The 16,982-nt window shown below is 43.6% G+C and overlaps 1 protein-coding gene across 1 annotated transcript in view; it reads left to right on the top strand.

Annotated features, from left to right (window-relative positions):
- The first annotated feature begins 449 nt into the window (after positions 1-449).
- LOC129111071 (disco-interacting protein 2 homolog C-like) overlaps positions 450-16,982 on the top strand; it is a 48,736-nt gene continuing 32,203 nt past the window's right edge. Inside the window, 7 exon segments of the mRNA XM_054623366.1 lie at positions 450-528; positions 11,770-11,841; positions 12,370-12,474; positions 13,407-13,532; positions 15,280-15,576; positions 16,062-16,184; positions 16,657-16,803. Of these exon segments, the coding sequence (XP_054479341.1) occupies positions 450-528; positions 11,770-11,841; positions 12,370-12,474; positions 13,407-13,532; positions 15,280-15,576; positions 16,062-16,184; positions 16,657-16,803 (949 nt within the window).

The raw sequence follows: 16,982 nt of genomic DNA, 5'->3' as shown, positions 1-16,982 counted from the left end.
ATAAAATAAAATAAAATAAAATAAAATAAAATAATAAAATAAAATAAAATAAAATAAAATATAAAATAAAATAAAATAAAATAAAATAAAAAAATAATCAAACAAGATTGTATTCACCTCATTAACTTAAACATCATTAAATAAAATACATAAATAAATGATAATTAAAACACCAGCTGTAGGTGCGGCTGCTCGCTGCGCCCCCTGCCGGTGATGACGCGCACAGAGTCACGTGACACCAGCTGAGCGCTCCTCCTCCTCCTCCTCCTCCTCCTCCTCTTCATCTTCATCTTCACCTCCGCCGCTGCCGCCGCACCGACACACCAGACACGACGCACCGGGGGTCTACCGGGCCCCCGTTCACACGACAGCCTCCTCTGTTCACAGGAGGAAGAGGAGGAAGAGGAGGAGAGAGGAAGAGGAAGAGGAGGAGAGAGGAAGAGCACCGAATGGCGGACCGAGAGGCGTCGCCGGTCCCGCTGGAGATCAGAGCCCGGCTCGCGGAGCTGGAGCTCGAGCTGTCAGAGGGTAAGACGTGAGGAAGAGGAGGAAGAGGAGGAGGAAGAGGAGGAGAGCTTCCTCCTCCTCTTCCTCCTCTTCCTCCTCAACATCATCATCATCATCATCATCAGCCTTCACCTACTAACGGAATCCAACCATTCCTGAACCCCCCCCCCTCCTCCTCTTCATCCTCCTCCTCTTCATCCTCCTCCTCTTCATCATCTTCATCCTCTTCATCCTCTTCCTCCAGATGTTTGAGGACCGGTCTGTGCTGCTCCCTGTAGCCGGGGAGGGTGAGGGCAGAGCGGGGAGACTCACTGCGGGACTCGGCCTCAGCTCTTTGTCTCCGCCGCTTTAAAACACACACACACACACACACACACACACACACACACACACACACACACACACACACACACACACACACACACAGATACAGACACACACACACACACACACACACACACACACACACACACACACACACACACACACACACACACACACACACACACACACACACCTTCTGGTCGGATAAGCAACCTGTTTTTTTTTGACCTTGAGATGTTGACACGAGCAGCCTACCTGTGTGTGTGTGTGTGTGTGTGTGTGTGTGTGTGTGTGTGTTAGTTAATAATAGCATAGCGATGCAACACAGCACTTCTGATCCTCCCAGTCCTCCTCCTGATCCCCCCAGTCCTCCTCCCATAAGCCTCCTGATCCTCCTCCTGATCCTTGAGATGTTGAGTCCTCCTCCCAGTCCTCCTCCTGATCCCCCACAGTCCTCCTCCCAGTCCTCCTCCTGATCCCCCCAGTCCTCCTCCTGATCCTCCCAGTCCTCCTCCCAGTCCTCCTCCTGATCCCCCCAGTCCTCCTCCCAGTCCTCCTCCTGATCCCCCCAGTCCTCCTCCCAGTCCTCCTCCTGATCCCCCCAGTCCTCCTCCCAGTCCTCCTCCTGATCCCTCCCAGTCCTCCTCCCAGTCCTCCTCCTGTCTCAATCACAGCCCGGCTGTTGAAAGGGGGATGTGGTTTCTGTAACGGGGACGGTATGTTTTATTCATGCAGGCTTCTGCAGGAGGACCAGAGACACGCGTGTGGCCTTCACATGTTCACATGTTCACATGTGTGTGATTAATGAGCATCTCATATCGCTGCTCTGTTTAGAGGTCCTTCACCTGCAGGGACACCGGACCCACCTGAGACATGTGCAGAGGGGGATACGGTCTAGGGGTCGGGGGCTAGGTCTCCTGGAGGATCTCCCTGGAGGATGTAGACTAGGTCTCCTGGAGGATGTAGACTAGGTCTCCTGGAGGATGTAGACTAGGTCTCCTGGAGGATGTAGACTAGGTCTCCTGGAGGATGTAGACTAGGTCTCCTGGAGGATGTAGACTAGGTCTCCAGGAGGATGTAGACTAGGTCTCCTTGAAGATGTAGACTAGGTCTCCAGGAGGATGTAGACTAGGTCTCCTGGAGGATGTAGACTAGGTCTCCAGGAGGATGTAGACTAGGTCTCCTGGAGGATGTCTCCTGGAGGATGTAGACTAGGTCTCCAGGAGGATGTAGACTAGGTCTCCTGGAGGATGTAGACTAGGTCTCCTTGAAGATGTAGACTAGGTCTCCAGGAGGATGTAGACTAGGTCTCCTGGAGGATGTAGACTAGGTCTCCAGGAGGATGTAGACTAGGTCTCCTTGAAGATGGATAGGTCTCCTTGAAGATGTAGACTAGGTCTCCTGGAGGATGTAGACTAGGTCTCCAGGAGGACGGAGACTAGGTCTCCTGGAGGATGTAGACTAGGTCTCCTGGAGGATGTAGACTAGGTCTCCAGGAGGACGGGGACTAGGTCTCCTGGAGGATGTAGACTAGGTCTCCTGGGATGGATAGGTCTCCAGGAGGATGGTCTCCAGGAGACTAGGTCTCCTTGAGGATGTAGACTAGGTCTCCAGGAGGACTAGGTCTCCTGGAGGATGGAGACTAGGTCTCCTGGAGGATGTAGACTAGGTCTCCAGGAGGATGTAGACTAGGTCTCCTGGAGGATGTAGACTAGGTCTCCTTGAAGATGTAGACTAGGTCTCCTGGAGGATGTAGACTAGGTCTCCTGGAGGATGTAGAGGTCTCCAGGAGGATGTAGACTAGGTCTCCTGGAGGATGTAGACTAGGTCTCCAGGAGGATGTAGACTAGGTCTCCTGGAGGATGTAGATGGTCTCCTGGAGGATGGAGACTAGGTCTCCTGGAGGATGTAGACTAGGTCTCCTGGAGGATGTAGACTAGGTCTCCTGGAGGATGTAGACTAGGTCTCCTGGAGGACGGGGACTCGATGCTGCTTTTGGGGCAAAATGTTGAATAATTAATCTTTAGAGGGTTAAATACGTGGAGACCATCAGGATCAGGATCAGGTCTTTGAAGCAGTCCACATCAAACCGTCCCCGTCTGATCGTCTATATAAAGCCTCACACACACACACACACACACACACACACACACACACACACACACACACACACACACACACACACACACACACAGAGGTGAACGTGTGTGCGCTTCCTAATCCAGCAGAGTGTTTATCAGAGCAGATCCAGCTGCTGGCAGATGTTAGTGATGGAACACACACACACACACACACACACACACACACACACACACACACACACACACACACACACACACACACACACACACACAGACAGGTGTGTGTGTGTGTGTGTGGCCTGACAGGTGTCCTGACAGCGTGATGGACGTGTCAGTGTGTGTGCGGTCCTTTCAAAATAAGAGCATGGTGTGCGGTAGATAAATTAAGATCAGAAAGGATTTTCTTTTGGAGTGTTGCTACATATTTTAGTTGATTGATTGTGTTCCCAGATCTCAGACTGATTACAAACACGATCAGTTCAGAGCCGAGACAACCAGCCGATCAATCGGTCAGAAGGTGGAAAACAATGTCATTCCAGCTTCTCAAATGTGAATATTTCAAGATTTCTTTGTTTTCTATGATGGTAAACTGAATATTGATTATTTATTTTGAGTAAATCTTGAGGCTCACAAACAGTTTTGAACAGGAAGCGTTTGAGGCCATTCTGATAAATGATTTATTGATCATCAAATCATTTAAGTGCCTATTGATTTCAGCTCTCGTGCGATCGATTCATAAGAAGTGACTAAACTACTAAACGACTACAATTGAACAATTTGCTGCTCTAGAAATCTCCTCACGTTTAGTGCTTGGGTTTGATTGATACTAGTACCCTTATCAATACTGCTTATTGGTTCTTTTTGATTATTTTGTGAGAAAAAAATACAATTAATTTACCAAAAAAAATCAACATTTCTTTATTATTCTTGTTTGTAAACGAATAGTCTTTCTGTAGCAGCGACACAAGAAGTTCCTAAATCTTTAAAATACATTCTCGGCTTATCAATTGGCTAAGTGATTATCTTTCATTGATTATTATTATTATTATTATTATTAACTCTGTATGGTGTCGCTAACGTTAGATTTTCCTCCATGTGTGGTCTCTTGTGTCTTCAGACGTTAGCGACGGGTATCGTTAGCATTTTATAGATCCTAGTTCTCTTATCAATACTCTTATCAGGTCTTTTGATTCATTTTGTTAGAAAAAAGACAATTAATTCAGAAAATAATCGACATTTCTTTATTAATAACACATAGTCTTTCTTTAGCAGCAAAACAAGAAGTTCCAGAATCTTTAAAACACATTCTCGGCTAATCAATGATCTCAGTGATGATCTTTTATTATTACCCTGTTCTTCTGATCAGACTAACGTTACCTGCAGTGGACGAGGATAAACTGATCATTTGTGCAGACAGATGTTCTGCTTGTTGTCCAGATGTTGAGGTGAACTGCTGCTGGTTCCTTCTTAACCTGTGAGTGTTGATTGGGTTCTCAGCGTCTACTGGAGGAGAACGTGGAACCACTTTGGATCTTTGAGTTCTCTGCTGATCAATACTTCAGGTTTTCACTAGTTTAGGACCGGGTTATGGGGGTGGAGTCTCAGAGCCTCTTTAAAGGCCCGACACTGAGATGTCCAGCAGACCTCAAAGTAACCGCCAAGGTCCACACCCGTGGTGTGTTTAATGACCTCGGGACGTTTGTGTGTGTGTGTGTGAGGCCTCAGGTGCATATTTAATCAACAAAGAGCTGCTCAGGTGTGAAACCTTTCCTCCTCATCATATCATACCTAATTGTTTTGTATATTTCGAGTCACAGAAGGTGATTTTCTACATTTCTCTCCGTGAACCGAGCGGCTGTGGTGTTTTCTGTGTTTGTGCATCAAACATCTGTGGCCTCGGAGCGTTTCAGGTCAACGTTGTTTTGCTGTTTTCTGCAACGACTCAATCACAAAAAAACAGCATCTATACGATAATCTATAATCTGCTGAGTAAAGCTGCTGGATGTAGATTAAGTCGCTGATGTTGGGAAGAAAATGTTTTACATCAAATATGGAGGCGTACAAAGCTGTGAGGAGAAAAACCATACATATATATATATATATATTATGATGTGTAATATTTAGCATAGAATAATCAATCTTAGATTATTCATGAACATCCCTCGTAATGATGGTGGTTGTCGCAGAAACAGAAAAACAACAGTGACCTGGAACGCTCTGCTCTTTTGGCTGTCACCATCTTGGCTTTTTTACAACCAATGAACAGGAAGTGACCATATTTGGACTGAGGAGGAGTGATGTAGAGACACTGTGGTGTCGACCTGTCAATCAGTGTGTAGCCCCGCCCTAAAGCATCCCCTGCTTTATGGTCTGTTTGACTCTAAATGGAGCATCATTTACTAAATGAACATCATGCTGTATTGAAGAAGACTTGAAACTAGAGATTGAGACCATAAACTCATGTTTACAATGTTTACTGAGGGAATAAATCAAGAGAGAAGTAGAGTCATTTTCTCATAGACTTCTATACAACCAGAGGAGTCGCCCCCTGGTGGACAGGAGAGAGAATGCAGGTTGTAGACACTTCAGCGTTGACTTCACTCTCGTCTGGATTGAACTGGAACTTGTGACGTTTTGTTTTAGTCGATGAAGTTGAGTCCAGCAGCTGGAAGTCTGACCAGTCAGTTGGTGTTGGTAGATGATGGTTAAACTGGTGTTTTTAAATGGTTTCTTCTGCTTCTGTTGACTCCTTGACTTCCTGTTCAGAGCGACAGTTATTCTACACAGTTTGATTATAAACTTGAGACATGAGAAAGGAGGTGAAGATCAGAGACAACGAGTCCTTCTGGATCCTTCCGAGCTAATAGAAAGACGATAGCCAATAGGATCCCAGATTGTATTTCCTCCAACACGTTCCGCCTCTTTTGTTCTCCACATGTTCTGTTTACCTGATCTCAACCAAAGCCTGCTCAGACGTGATTGGTTGATTATGTCTGTTTCTGGACATGAGCTATCATCTGAATGCTTTTCAGTCCTGATATGAAGACAGACTTTTCAAATTTCTTCATTCAACAAAAGACAAAAACAAAACAATCTGAATCACCAAGTAAACAAGACTCTGAATATGTATTCAGTTCCTAATGATATAATAACATGACCATCAGGGCTTTTGTCACTCAAACACCTGATCGTCTCAAGTTCATTTCATGAAGTTCCTGAATTTCTCTGTTTGTTTGTGTTTTATTAGAATTTGACAGTTAAACCTTTTGATCAGAACGAGTCACTGAGCAGTGAATGGATTCAGTGTTTCTGATTATTAGAACACCAAACATTCTCTGGTTTCAGCGTCACAAAGCAAAGAGCAGGCGGCTGGTAATCAGTATTGATTGATTGATTAACGGTTTACTTCATAATATGTCAAAAATAATGATGAATAAGCGTCACAACTCATCAGAACACACAACAACAAACTGATCATTTTATGACAAACAACTCTGAATATTCAGGAAAAAGAAACGAAAAGCATCAAATGTTCTGTTATCAGCTGGAAAATGACCTTAATCATGGATTATTTATCAAAAGGGTTATTGATACGTTTATTGTTGGTCAGAGCAAAAACTCTTTTTATGCTTAATCTTAATTTCAGGCTGCAATAACTGGAGACGTAGTTTTATTTTTTATCATGTGGTAGAGCTAATTATTGACGTCAGAGCAGCAATAAGTCGATCGTCTGAAATATTTCATTAATTAACATTTTTTTAAGTGAAAACACCAAATATTTTGCAGTTTTAAGTTTGTAATTATAAAAGAAATGTATATTGTTGTAAACAGAATATTTCAGGGTTTTGTTCAGTTTTTGGACAAAATTAAACGTCTGAAGACATCAACTTGGACTGTGAGAAGCAAAAACTAATGGTCAGACTAATCAATAATGAAAATACATTTGTTTGCAGCCTTAATGAAGAGATTCATTGATAAAGTAAATGAAATATTAGATTTATCAGATAATCAGCTGTGTGTGACGTCGTTGTGCATCTTGACCTGCTGCTGCTGTGGACGTGACACTTGGCTGCCACTGCAACTGTGTGTGTTTAATACTGTGTGTGTGTGTGTGTGTGTGTGTGTGTGTGTGTGTGTGTGTGTGTGTGTGTGTGTGTGTGTGTGTGTGTGTGTGTGTGTGTGTGTGTGCCCCTGGCTCTTGTGGATCCAGTGGATGCTCCACAGTCCACACGGGTCTCTGCATGTGAGTGTGGTGACGGCCCAGAGTCCCAACACATGACGCACACTTCAGTTTGTGTGTGTGTGTTTGTGTGTGTGTGTGTGACTGTGTGTGTGTTTGTGTGTGTGTGTGGACTGTGTGTGTGTGTGTGTGTGTGTGTGTGTGTGTGTGTGTGTGTGTGTGTGTGTGTGGAGTCGGTTACCATGGCGGCTTCGTGGGTGGACTGACTGTTTATGATGATGTGATAAAAAACAGAGATCAAGTAAAAAAGACGGCAGAGAAGACAGCAGGAACAGATGGATAAGGAAGGAAGGAAGGAAGGTGGGGAGGAGGGAGAAGAGGAAGGGAGGTGATCGATTGTCAGGTAGGAGGAAAGGTAGTTATGTAGATTAGTTGATAGGGAAGTAGGTAAGAAGTGAAATCGGTAGGTAGGGAGGAAAGTAGGAAGGATGATAGGTAGAGAGGTAGGTAGGCTGTTAGGGAGGTAGGTAGTGAGATATGTAGGAAGGGAGGTAGGTAGTTAGGGAGGTAGGTAGGAAGTGAGATCGATAGGTAGGGCTGAAAGTAGGGAGGATGATGGGAAGAGAGGTAGGTAGGTAGTGAGATACGTAGGAAGGGAGGTAGGTAGTTAGGGAGGTAGATAGTGAACTACTTAGGTAGGTTGTTAGGTAGGTCAGTAGGGAGGTAGGTGGGTAGCTAGGTAGTCAGGAAGGAAGGTAGGTAGCTAGGGAGGTAGGTAGGTAGTGAGGTACGTCGGACAGGAAGGAAGGTAGTTATGGAGGTAGCTAGTGAGCTACTAGTAGGGAGGTAGCTGGTAGTTAAGGTAGGCAGGAAGAAATGTAGGTAGTTAGGGAGGTAGGAAGTGAGGTACTTAGGTACGTTGTTAGGTAGGTAAGTTGAGAGAAAGGAAGGATGCTAGGTAGTTGGAACAGTAGGTAGGTAGTGAGGTAGGTAGGTAGGAAGGTAGGTAGGTAGTGAGGTACGTAGGTAGGAAGGTAGGCATTTAGGGAGGTAGGAACATAGGTAGGGAGGAGGGTAGATCATTTGGTAGGGAGGTAGGAAGGAAGGAAGGAAGGAAGGAAGGGAGGTAGGGAGGTTGTCCAAACTATAATCCAAACCTGTGAATTTTTTATGACCTAAAGGGGCGTGGCCTTTACGTTCTACAAAGAACCCGTGTGTTCCGGTCCACGCAGCCACCAGCTGATGTTCTTATGAGAAAGAATCCTTTAAGGGATATTTTCTGTTGAAGTCTGGAGGACGAACATCCCATAATAGGATCCTATACATCAGGTTTTCTTTAAGACCTTCTGATGAACAATCTGAGCGGGAGGAAAAAAAACCTTCAATGTGTGGACGGAGGCTATCGAGTGAGGAGAGGAGGAGGAGGAGGAGGAGAGGGGAGGGAGGAGAGGAGAGGGAGGAGGAGACGAGGAGAGGAGAGAGGAGAGAGAGGAGGGGAGGAGGGAGGAGGAGAGGGAGGGGAGGAGAGGAGGAGGGAGGAGAGGGAGGAGAGGAGGAGAGGAGAGGGAGGAGGGAGGAGAGGAGGAGAGGAGGAGAGGAGAGGGAGGAGAGGGGAGGAGGAGGGAGGGAGAGGGAGGAGGAGGGAGAGGGAGGAGGAGAGGGAGGAGAGGGGAGAGGGAGGAGGAGGGGAGAGGAGGAGAGGAGGAGAGGAGGAGAGGGGGAGGAGAGGGAGAGGGAGGAGGAGAGGAGGAGAGGAGGAATTAGGCTGCCAAAACAGCCTGTTATGATACACACACACTATGACAGGTATCATTACTCCACTTCTCACATCTGACGCTTCAAATCCAAGATGGCCGTCTCGGGCCTTTTTTCTTTTTCTTTTTCTTTTTTTTTTTTTTTTGCTCCAGCAGAACCGTTGCTAGGCAACACCCTCCCTGCTCCGCTGTGTGAGAGTGGAAGATGGCGTCTCCCCAAGGACCTGTGTGTGTTAATGTGTGTGTGTGTGTGTGTGTGTGTGTGTGTGTGTGTGTGTGTGTGTGTGCGAGAGAGAGCGCAGAAGAAGAAGAAGGAATGTTGTTATGCTGCGGTTGATCTGAGAAAAGGCCTCACTCGGATATTACACACACACACACACACACACACACACACACACACACACACACACACACACACACACACACACACACACACACACACACACACACACACACACACACACACACACACACACACACACACACACACACACACACACACACACTCTCTCTCTCACAGAGCAGCACAGATGAGCAGATTGGACCCAGATGTTCTGGCCGTTCTTCACGGTCAGATTGTGAAATGCAGAGTTTTCTATTTCATTCTCTTTCTCTATTCATCCTTCCTACCTACCTCGCTTCCTACCTACCTCGCTTCCTACATCCCTTCCCACTTCGCTTCCCACCTCCCTTCCTACCTCGCTTCCTACCTACCTCACTTCCTACCTACCTCCTTACCTACCTCCCTTCCTACCTCCCTCTCTAACTACTTCCCTACCTCCCTTCCTACCTCCCTTCCTACCTCCCTTCCTACCTACCTACCTCCCTTTCTAATTCGCTACCTCCCTCCTTTCCTATCTCCCTCGCTCCCTTCCATCCTACCTACTCCCCAACTATCTACCCACCTACCTCCCTCCCTCCCTTCATACCTCCCTTCCTACCTCCCTCTCTACCTCCCTTCCTACCTCCCTTCCTACCTCCCTCTCTACTCCCTCTCTACCTCCCTTCCTACCTCCCTTCCTACCTCCCTTTCCTTCCTATCCATCCATCTATCTCATACCTGACACTCCCTTTCTTTCCTTCCCTCCTCTCTCAGTAGAAACATCACAGCTCTGCAGCAGACCTGCTTCCACATTCATTCATTCATTCACAGTTTTTCTGTGTTTTGACTGTTTCATAAGTGTTTTCAGTGGAGATTTGTCTACCTGACCAGTAGTGATTAATAGTAATATTTTCATAATGAAGAAGAGATGCCTTTTTTGTTGCAGTATCCAGCAGTACGTTACTGTAGAAGTCAATATTTGTTTGCAGCCTGGATTTATTTGTATGCATAGATGCTCGGCTGCAACCCCCCCATCCCCCAAATCATCTGTGTGCAAACAGCTGAGTCCATGTTTTGGCGAATGGAGTCACCACTCAGGTGTGAAAATCTCACTGCAACAAATAAAGCTGGTGAATCAAGATGATAGAAAAAGAAAGATGGTGGATGTTTGAGAGAAGTGAGCGTCTTTCTCTTCATCACACATCGATGTGTTCTGATGTGTTTTTACTTTCTATATCAGAAATATGTTCTGATATTTAGGACCAGATAGCTTTGATATGAAACACGTGTTTACAGTCAGTGACAGAGTAGGGATGTGGATTTAATGTGTTTAAATATTGTCAACAAATCATGAAAAGATCAAAACCAATTCAAATTCACCACCATAAACACTGTCGTTCATTTTGACTCAATCACACAGAAATACTCACTAGAGCACCAAATGTGGATTCATCCGCCGCTTAAAATAGTCCCCAACAAATGCTCTATTTCTTCCTGTTTGTTTGATAAAAACGTGAAACTATATATATGTTTTTTAGAGATTTACGTCCAATCAGAGACGTTGGTTTTGGTCTTTTCATGGCATCTGTTGACATGAACATAACTCTATAATGGAACTTGGAACTTTTGTGTAATCGTGACTTATTTGGAGGAGGAGGAGGATGCTCTTCCTCTTTGTGTGATGAAACGCACAGCCGTCTGGTTGTAAAGCACGTTAGCGGGTGTTGTGTTTGATGTGGTTCCCCTGTCCGTTTGGATAGTTAAACCTCTGTAATCGAATCAGAATCAATAATTAGAAAAACTGGCGTGAGGCAGTTCAGCAGCGTTTAATGGGGACAAACGAGGAGGTGTTAGCTCACATTAGCCCCGCTGAGAGGAGGCCTGGGGGGCTGTGATTGACAGGTGGGGGTGGGGGTGGTTGATGGGGGGGTAAATGGTTGCAAACGCAGCGGAAAGAAACCCTCAGGGATTGTAATGAGCTTCTCCATGGCCGACCCTCCACACTGACCGCTCTGCTTCATTACTCTCAGAGTCACGTCTTCATGTAAAGACTGATTTATGGCGTTCTGTCGGTTTCAGTTTTCTGCCTTTGTCACAGTTCATATTGTTTGTACGCCCTCTGGTGTTTGGGAGAATAATTCAACGAACAGCGTGTTGAGCTTGAACGCCACAGTGCATGCTGGGAGCTCGCGCTACGATGCAAATCGCGAGTGTTTTCACGAAGTGAGACGAAGACAAAACAAATGTTCTTCGTCACCGAACTCTTGAACTGAACAATCTACATTATTCTTTTATTTTAATTTTCTATCTTCATTTTGACACCATTATTCATCCCATTGTTTATTTAATTTTTTTGGTTTCATTTATGTTTTTATCTTTAATTAACAGTCTAGACAGAGACGTTAAAAGACTGGGAGAGACGGACGAGGCTGACGACGTTCAAACTGAGGGAGATGTGCTTTTAATCCCCTCCAAGTCAAACAAAAAAAAGATTTAATTAACCATAAAATATGTTGAATACCATATTTAATGAGTAGATTAATTAAAAGTAGCAGCCGTCAGCGTCTCTCTCACTCTCTATCTATCTCTATCTGTTTGCAGGGGACATCACTCAGAAGGGTTATGAGAAGAAGAGGTCCAAACTGATCAGGGCATTTGTTCCACATGCTGGAGGTAATTTAGCGACCTCTGACCCCCCCCACACACACACACACACACACACACACACACACACACACACACACACACACACACACACACACACACACACACACACACACAGAGCAGGGTCCTCCCATAGTAAGGCATGGATCTGGTGTCATGACAAACACAGTAGCTAGAGATCGATTCAGTCGGCCATTAGTGAACGAGCGTTAGGACTCCCTGGAGCTACCGTCGTCATCCTCGTCACAGGGATGCAGCTCTGGTTGCTATGGGTTACGACACCCCGTCTCACACTACTACCACGTTATTCTGATTTCAATTTTAAGTTGTATTTGAGATTATTTCTTTTGCTTTATGATGTCAGAAAAATATCATTTTTCTGCCGATTTCAAATCATCCTCATGTTTGTTTTTCCCTTTTTTTTTTTTTTTTTTGTTGCGCTGAATTTACTGCTTCTTGTGAAACGCGTACGTGCATATCTGTGTGTGTCTATATAAATGTGTGTGTGTCCGTCTGCTTGCCCGCTTGCCTCTGTAGGTATGGAGGGGCCCATGTCTCATCGGGCCCCGCTCGGCCCCCCCTCCGCGGCCCGTTTCCACCGGCGGCGGACCTCCGGCACCAGAGACGAACGCTACCGATCAGGTAGAGACGAGAACACCTGCACCACAACGAACCTCTGCTAGATTCAACACGTCTTCCCTCCAGATATTAACGTGTCAATGTTCCACATGAGACCCTGCTGCAGGAAAATGAGAGGTTTTCTGAAGGGAGTCTGGTGCTCAGAGACACTACCACTGTTGTCCACAGGGGGCGCCAGAATCAACACTAAATGAAAGTTCCTCGTAGTAACTTTAAGTTAACACAGGATTATAATATTGCAGCTGGCTGGATGTCTTTGTCACTTAAAGGAACATTCAAACAAACAAGTATGCACTTCACATATAGCACTAAACATTATGCTTCTTATTATGCTAATTATTACATTTTTCATTTGACCCTACCTGCTTTATAAACAAAGTCTTTCCAGCTTCACATCTCCAGTTTGTGATGCAGGCTTTCTGTTATGTTTTCACAACCTGAGAAGTATTAAGTGTTACTAGTTAGCCAATGTTTCCTTCACATGTTGCATGGCTTTGATGTTAAATGAACAATATCTTATCTTGAATAAACCAAAATTGGACTCTCTAATAATTCAAATATGAATTTTTAAAATATTTAACTAAAAATAAGTCAAGAAACTAAAATCCAATTACTTAATTAGTAATTAAAGGAGAAGCATCACTAGATTTCCTCTTAGACTAGTCATACATACTTCAGCCTGCTATAAATTTAACATTCATGCAATTAATTTCCATTTATAATTAATTAGATTGATATATTACTAATGTTATTATGTAGCAACAATATGTGACACTATATAAACTAATATTTTCCTTCGTCCATTTAGGTTTAACTTAAGAATCTAATCTCTTGATTTAAATACAGTAAAACACACACACACACACACTTGTCTTTTATTTGTGAATGAATGAATGAATGAATGAATGAATGAGTGTCTCTCTGCGTCCCTCCAGACGTCCACACCGAGGCGGTTCAGGCCGTTCTGGCGCGACACGTGGAGAGGAAGGTGGCGGTGCCGATGCCGTCCAAAAGACGGTCGCTGGTGGTTCAGACCTCCATGGACGCATACACGCCTCCAGGTGACGAGACAACAACACACACACTGCAAAAAGAATCTACACATGAGCATTTCTACAGTGCTCAGATTTGCAGCTTTAAAGAGAGTTTGATCATTTTTCTGTGACTTTGCATTCATCCTCTGAACCCAAAAACCAGACAGCAGGATGGAAAAGCATGTTTTCTTTAAACAGTCACCAAAACTACATCGTTTATCACAGCCAGGAGCTGTAAACACTGTCACAACTGTTAGATTTTCATCTTTCTTATGGTCCTTGAACACATCATGTGTTAGAACGCTTCCATCAGAAAAAGCAACCAAAACAGAGCTTAGAATTGTGATATTTCATCAAAAACATGTTATTCTACATGTCTCATTTAAAATTCTGCCACAAATAAAACGTTTGCTTTAACCAGATTCTGTAAAAACAATAAATTCTGAGCTCCTCAGCGCAACTATGAAGCCATGAATGATTCATCTGAGACCAACAGTCATGTGACAATAATTCAGTAAAGCTTTGACTGAACTTCAGGCTGCTGAACACAGAGAGGCTGAAACGTCCATTATAGTAAAATGCGTCCCATCATGAAAAACAGAAATAAACTACAGATTATGTTGGATGAGGCTGTGTCGCCATGAGAAGTTGACCTTTGCCTCCAATATGAGCTCATAGGATTTGAACGTAATCACAGCTGATGGCTTGATTGGATTTTAATGAAGGAAATGTAATAATTTTCTACAGCGGTAATTTTCTTTTTAACCTTTTTGAGGAAAAGTGAAGCTGACGTCTAATCAAAAAAAACTAATGTACCTAGCCTAACTAATTGTGGCTTTTTTTCTCACGGATCCTAAACTGTGAAAAGTTGTCCGCTGCTTCACTGTGAATTATCAAATAATTACACAGTTTAACCATCACAGTGTGAAATAAAGTTCTACTGACGACCATTATCTAGTGATAATAAGTTAAACTATGAGATAAGAACATCAAATGTATGCTTTTCTTGTCTCTGATTTCTGATAATGTTACATTGTAAACCACCAATCTGTGTTTAAATCAACAGGAGGAGAGCTAGTAACGTTAGCAGCACCGCTAACGGTTAATGAACGGAGGCTCAGTTCAGTTACATTATGATGCGTTCAGGCTCTGTTCAGATGTTTTCACATTAATATAAAATAGATATCAGAGATAACTTATGAGATGTTTAACTTTTCCTAACACTAGCTCTAAGCAGGTTATAATATATCATTAAAATATGTTTTTATCAATAAAAAAAACAGTCTTTTGGTTCCTAATCATTTGAATTGTGTGTTTTTATGCAAAAAAAAAGTTATTCACCAGAAAACTTTCGTTTAATGTACCGATATGAGAGCAGTATCATCAAACTCTCTCTTTTAAATCACTTCGTAAAGCAAATGTTTACCCTTTTTTTTATGTGATGTTGTTATTATGAATAAAACCAAAAAAAATGTATAATTTAAAATTTAAAATGAAATTTTATTTTATTTATTTTATTTTGGTTCCTATTGTAAGGATTGGTTTAATTGTTTTATTATTGTTCTGTTTTATTAGTGTTTAAATTTTACCTTAGTTTGCTTTCTTTTTTGCTTTGTCTGTCAAAGCACTTTACAAACTCTGTTTTAAAGGTGCAATATAAATAAAGTTATTATCATTATTATCATTATTATAAGAATAAGAATGAGATAGATCAGCTGATGTTGTGTTGATGTGGTTTGTCGGTTTCCTGTTAACGTGTCCTGACTCTCACCAGGCCTGTCGCCCCTGTGCTCAGACTCGTCGTCGGGCTCGGAGGAGGAGGCGGGGCCCGGCGACGACATGTCGGGCATGGAGCACTGGATGAGCCGCCCATCACACCTGGGCCCCGCCCACCTGGGCTCCACCTCCTCCTCGTCCTCGTCCACACAGAGCGGGGGCAGTGGCAACGCGGGGCGGCTCGCCGACTCGCTGGCACACACGCACCTGTCGCACCTGTCGCACACACACCTGGGACACACACACCTGGGCCAGCTGCACCACCAGCAGAGCCACCTGTCACAGTCGCACCACGGTAAGAGGAGCCCTAAGACGGGTTTTACATGTTAAAACTTTAGACTGTAAACTTGTTTTTCCCTTCACAATAAAAAACTGTTTTTTTATGGATTTGGATCCCAAAAAGAGAAAAAAATAATGATATATATAGGTGAAGAAAGTTAGATTTCCTCCATGAATTTTAGTTTATACACTTGAAGATTTGTTGTGCAAATTCTTGAGTTTCAGTACAAAAAATATTTTCTTCCTCCCGATACCTTTACTTTAAAAAAAAAAAAAACTATACTGTATGTACATTGAATTGTTTTTCTGCAAAAGCTTTGCAGAAAAACAATTAAACGTACAACAAACAAAACAAATTCTGATGTGGCAACTTCTTCTCTTTAGCTGCTACCTTAAAACAACTTTGTGTGTGTGTGTGTGTGTGTGTGTGTGTGTGTGTGTGTGTGTGTGTGTGTGTGTGTGTGTGTGTGTGTGTGTGTGTGTGTGTGTGTGTGTTTCCAGGTATCGGACACCTGTCCCTGAAGAGGAAGGGAGCGTTGAGCGTTGCAGAGAACGGAGGATCTCTGAGACGCTCCTGTGAGTTTGGCTCTGACATGCTGTGGCCTCCACCGCTGGAGTCCGACGGTACGTCACACTCATCAATACTCAGGCTGTAATATCAATAAATATAAACATAGTTAAACATTTAAAGGGGAAATGGAGCTCTTATTTCAATGATTGTTGAATTTTTAATCACAGATTAAAGAGATCTGATGAGCAGTGAACGCTACACTCTGATTGATTTTAGGACATTAAAAGTTATTGACCCATCTCAACATACATTTTTTAACAGCACTTAATGTATGCTACAAACACTCACACATGCTTCTTTCAAATTACCTTTTATGCCTTTAAACACTTTTATGTCTAAACACTTTTTTTGATTTAATACATTTTTTTATTTTTTTATTTTATTAAATATATTTTTCTCATTTTAAATGTAAAATATCATCCAGTTATTATTCATCTGTTGAAATTCTTAAAATGAAGTACAAACTGTAAGTGCACATTTTTGATATTTATAATCTGAGTTCTCCGTCTGCCGCCTTCCCTCCAGAGAATCACTCGGCCCCTCCGGATGTGACAGGCTACTCGTCAGACTCCTCCCACTCCCACCCAGAGCGCCACCACATGTCCAACATGGGAACCATCGCCAGGAACACGCAGAAGTACGGCAACGCCGAGCGCATGGAGACGGGCGACGGTAAGAATCGAGGTCAACGACCTCAGCCTGAAATATAGAAAAAGCTGACTGAGCGTCTCTGTTTGTTTATTATTCATTATGCATTTTTCAGAAGCCGTGTAGAGATTTAAACTTTAGGAACTTGTCGTCACACTTCACTTTTTTATTTCAACTGTGTAGAATCGTCCCCAAAGCGTCAT

This window comes from Anoplopoma fimbria, chromosome 21 (assembly GCF_027596085.1).
Source record: "Anoplopoma fimbria isolate UVic2021 breed Golden Eagle Sablefish chromosome 21, Afim_UVic_2022, whole genome shotgun sequence".
In the NCBI taxonomy this organism is placed as follows: Eukaryota; Metazoa; Chordata; class Actinopteri; order Perciformes; family Anoplopomatidae; genus Anoplopoma; species Anoplopoma fimbria.
This window is presented reverse-complemented; position numbering and strand designations above follow the sequence as displayed.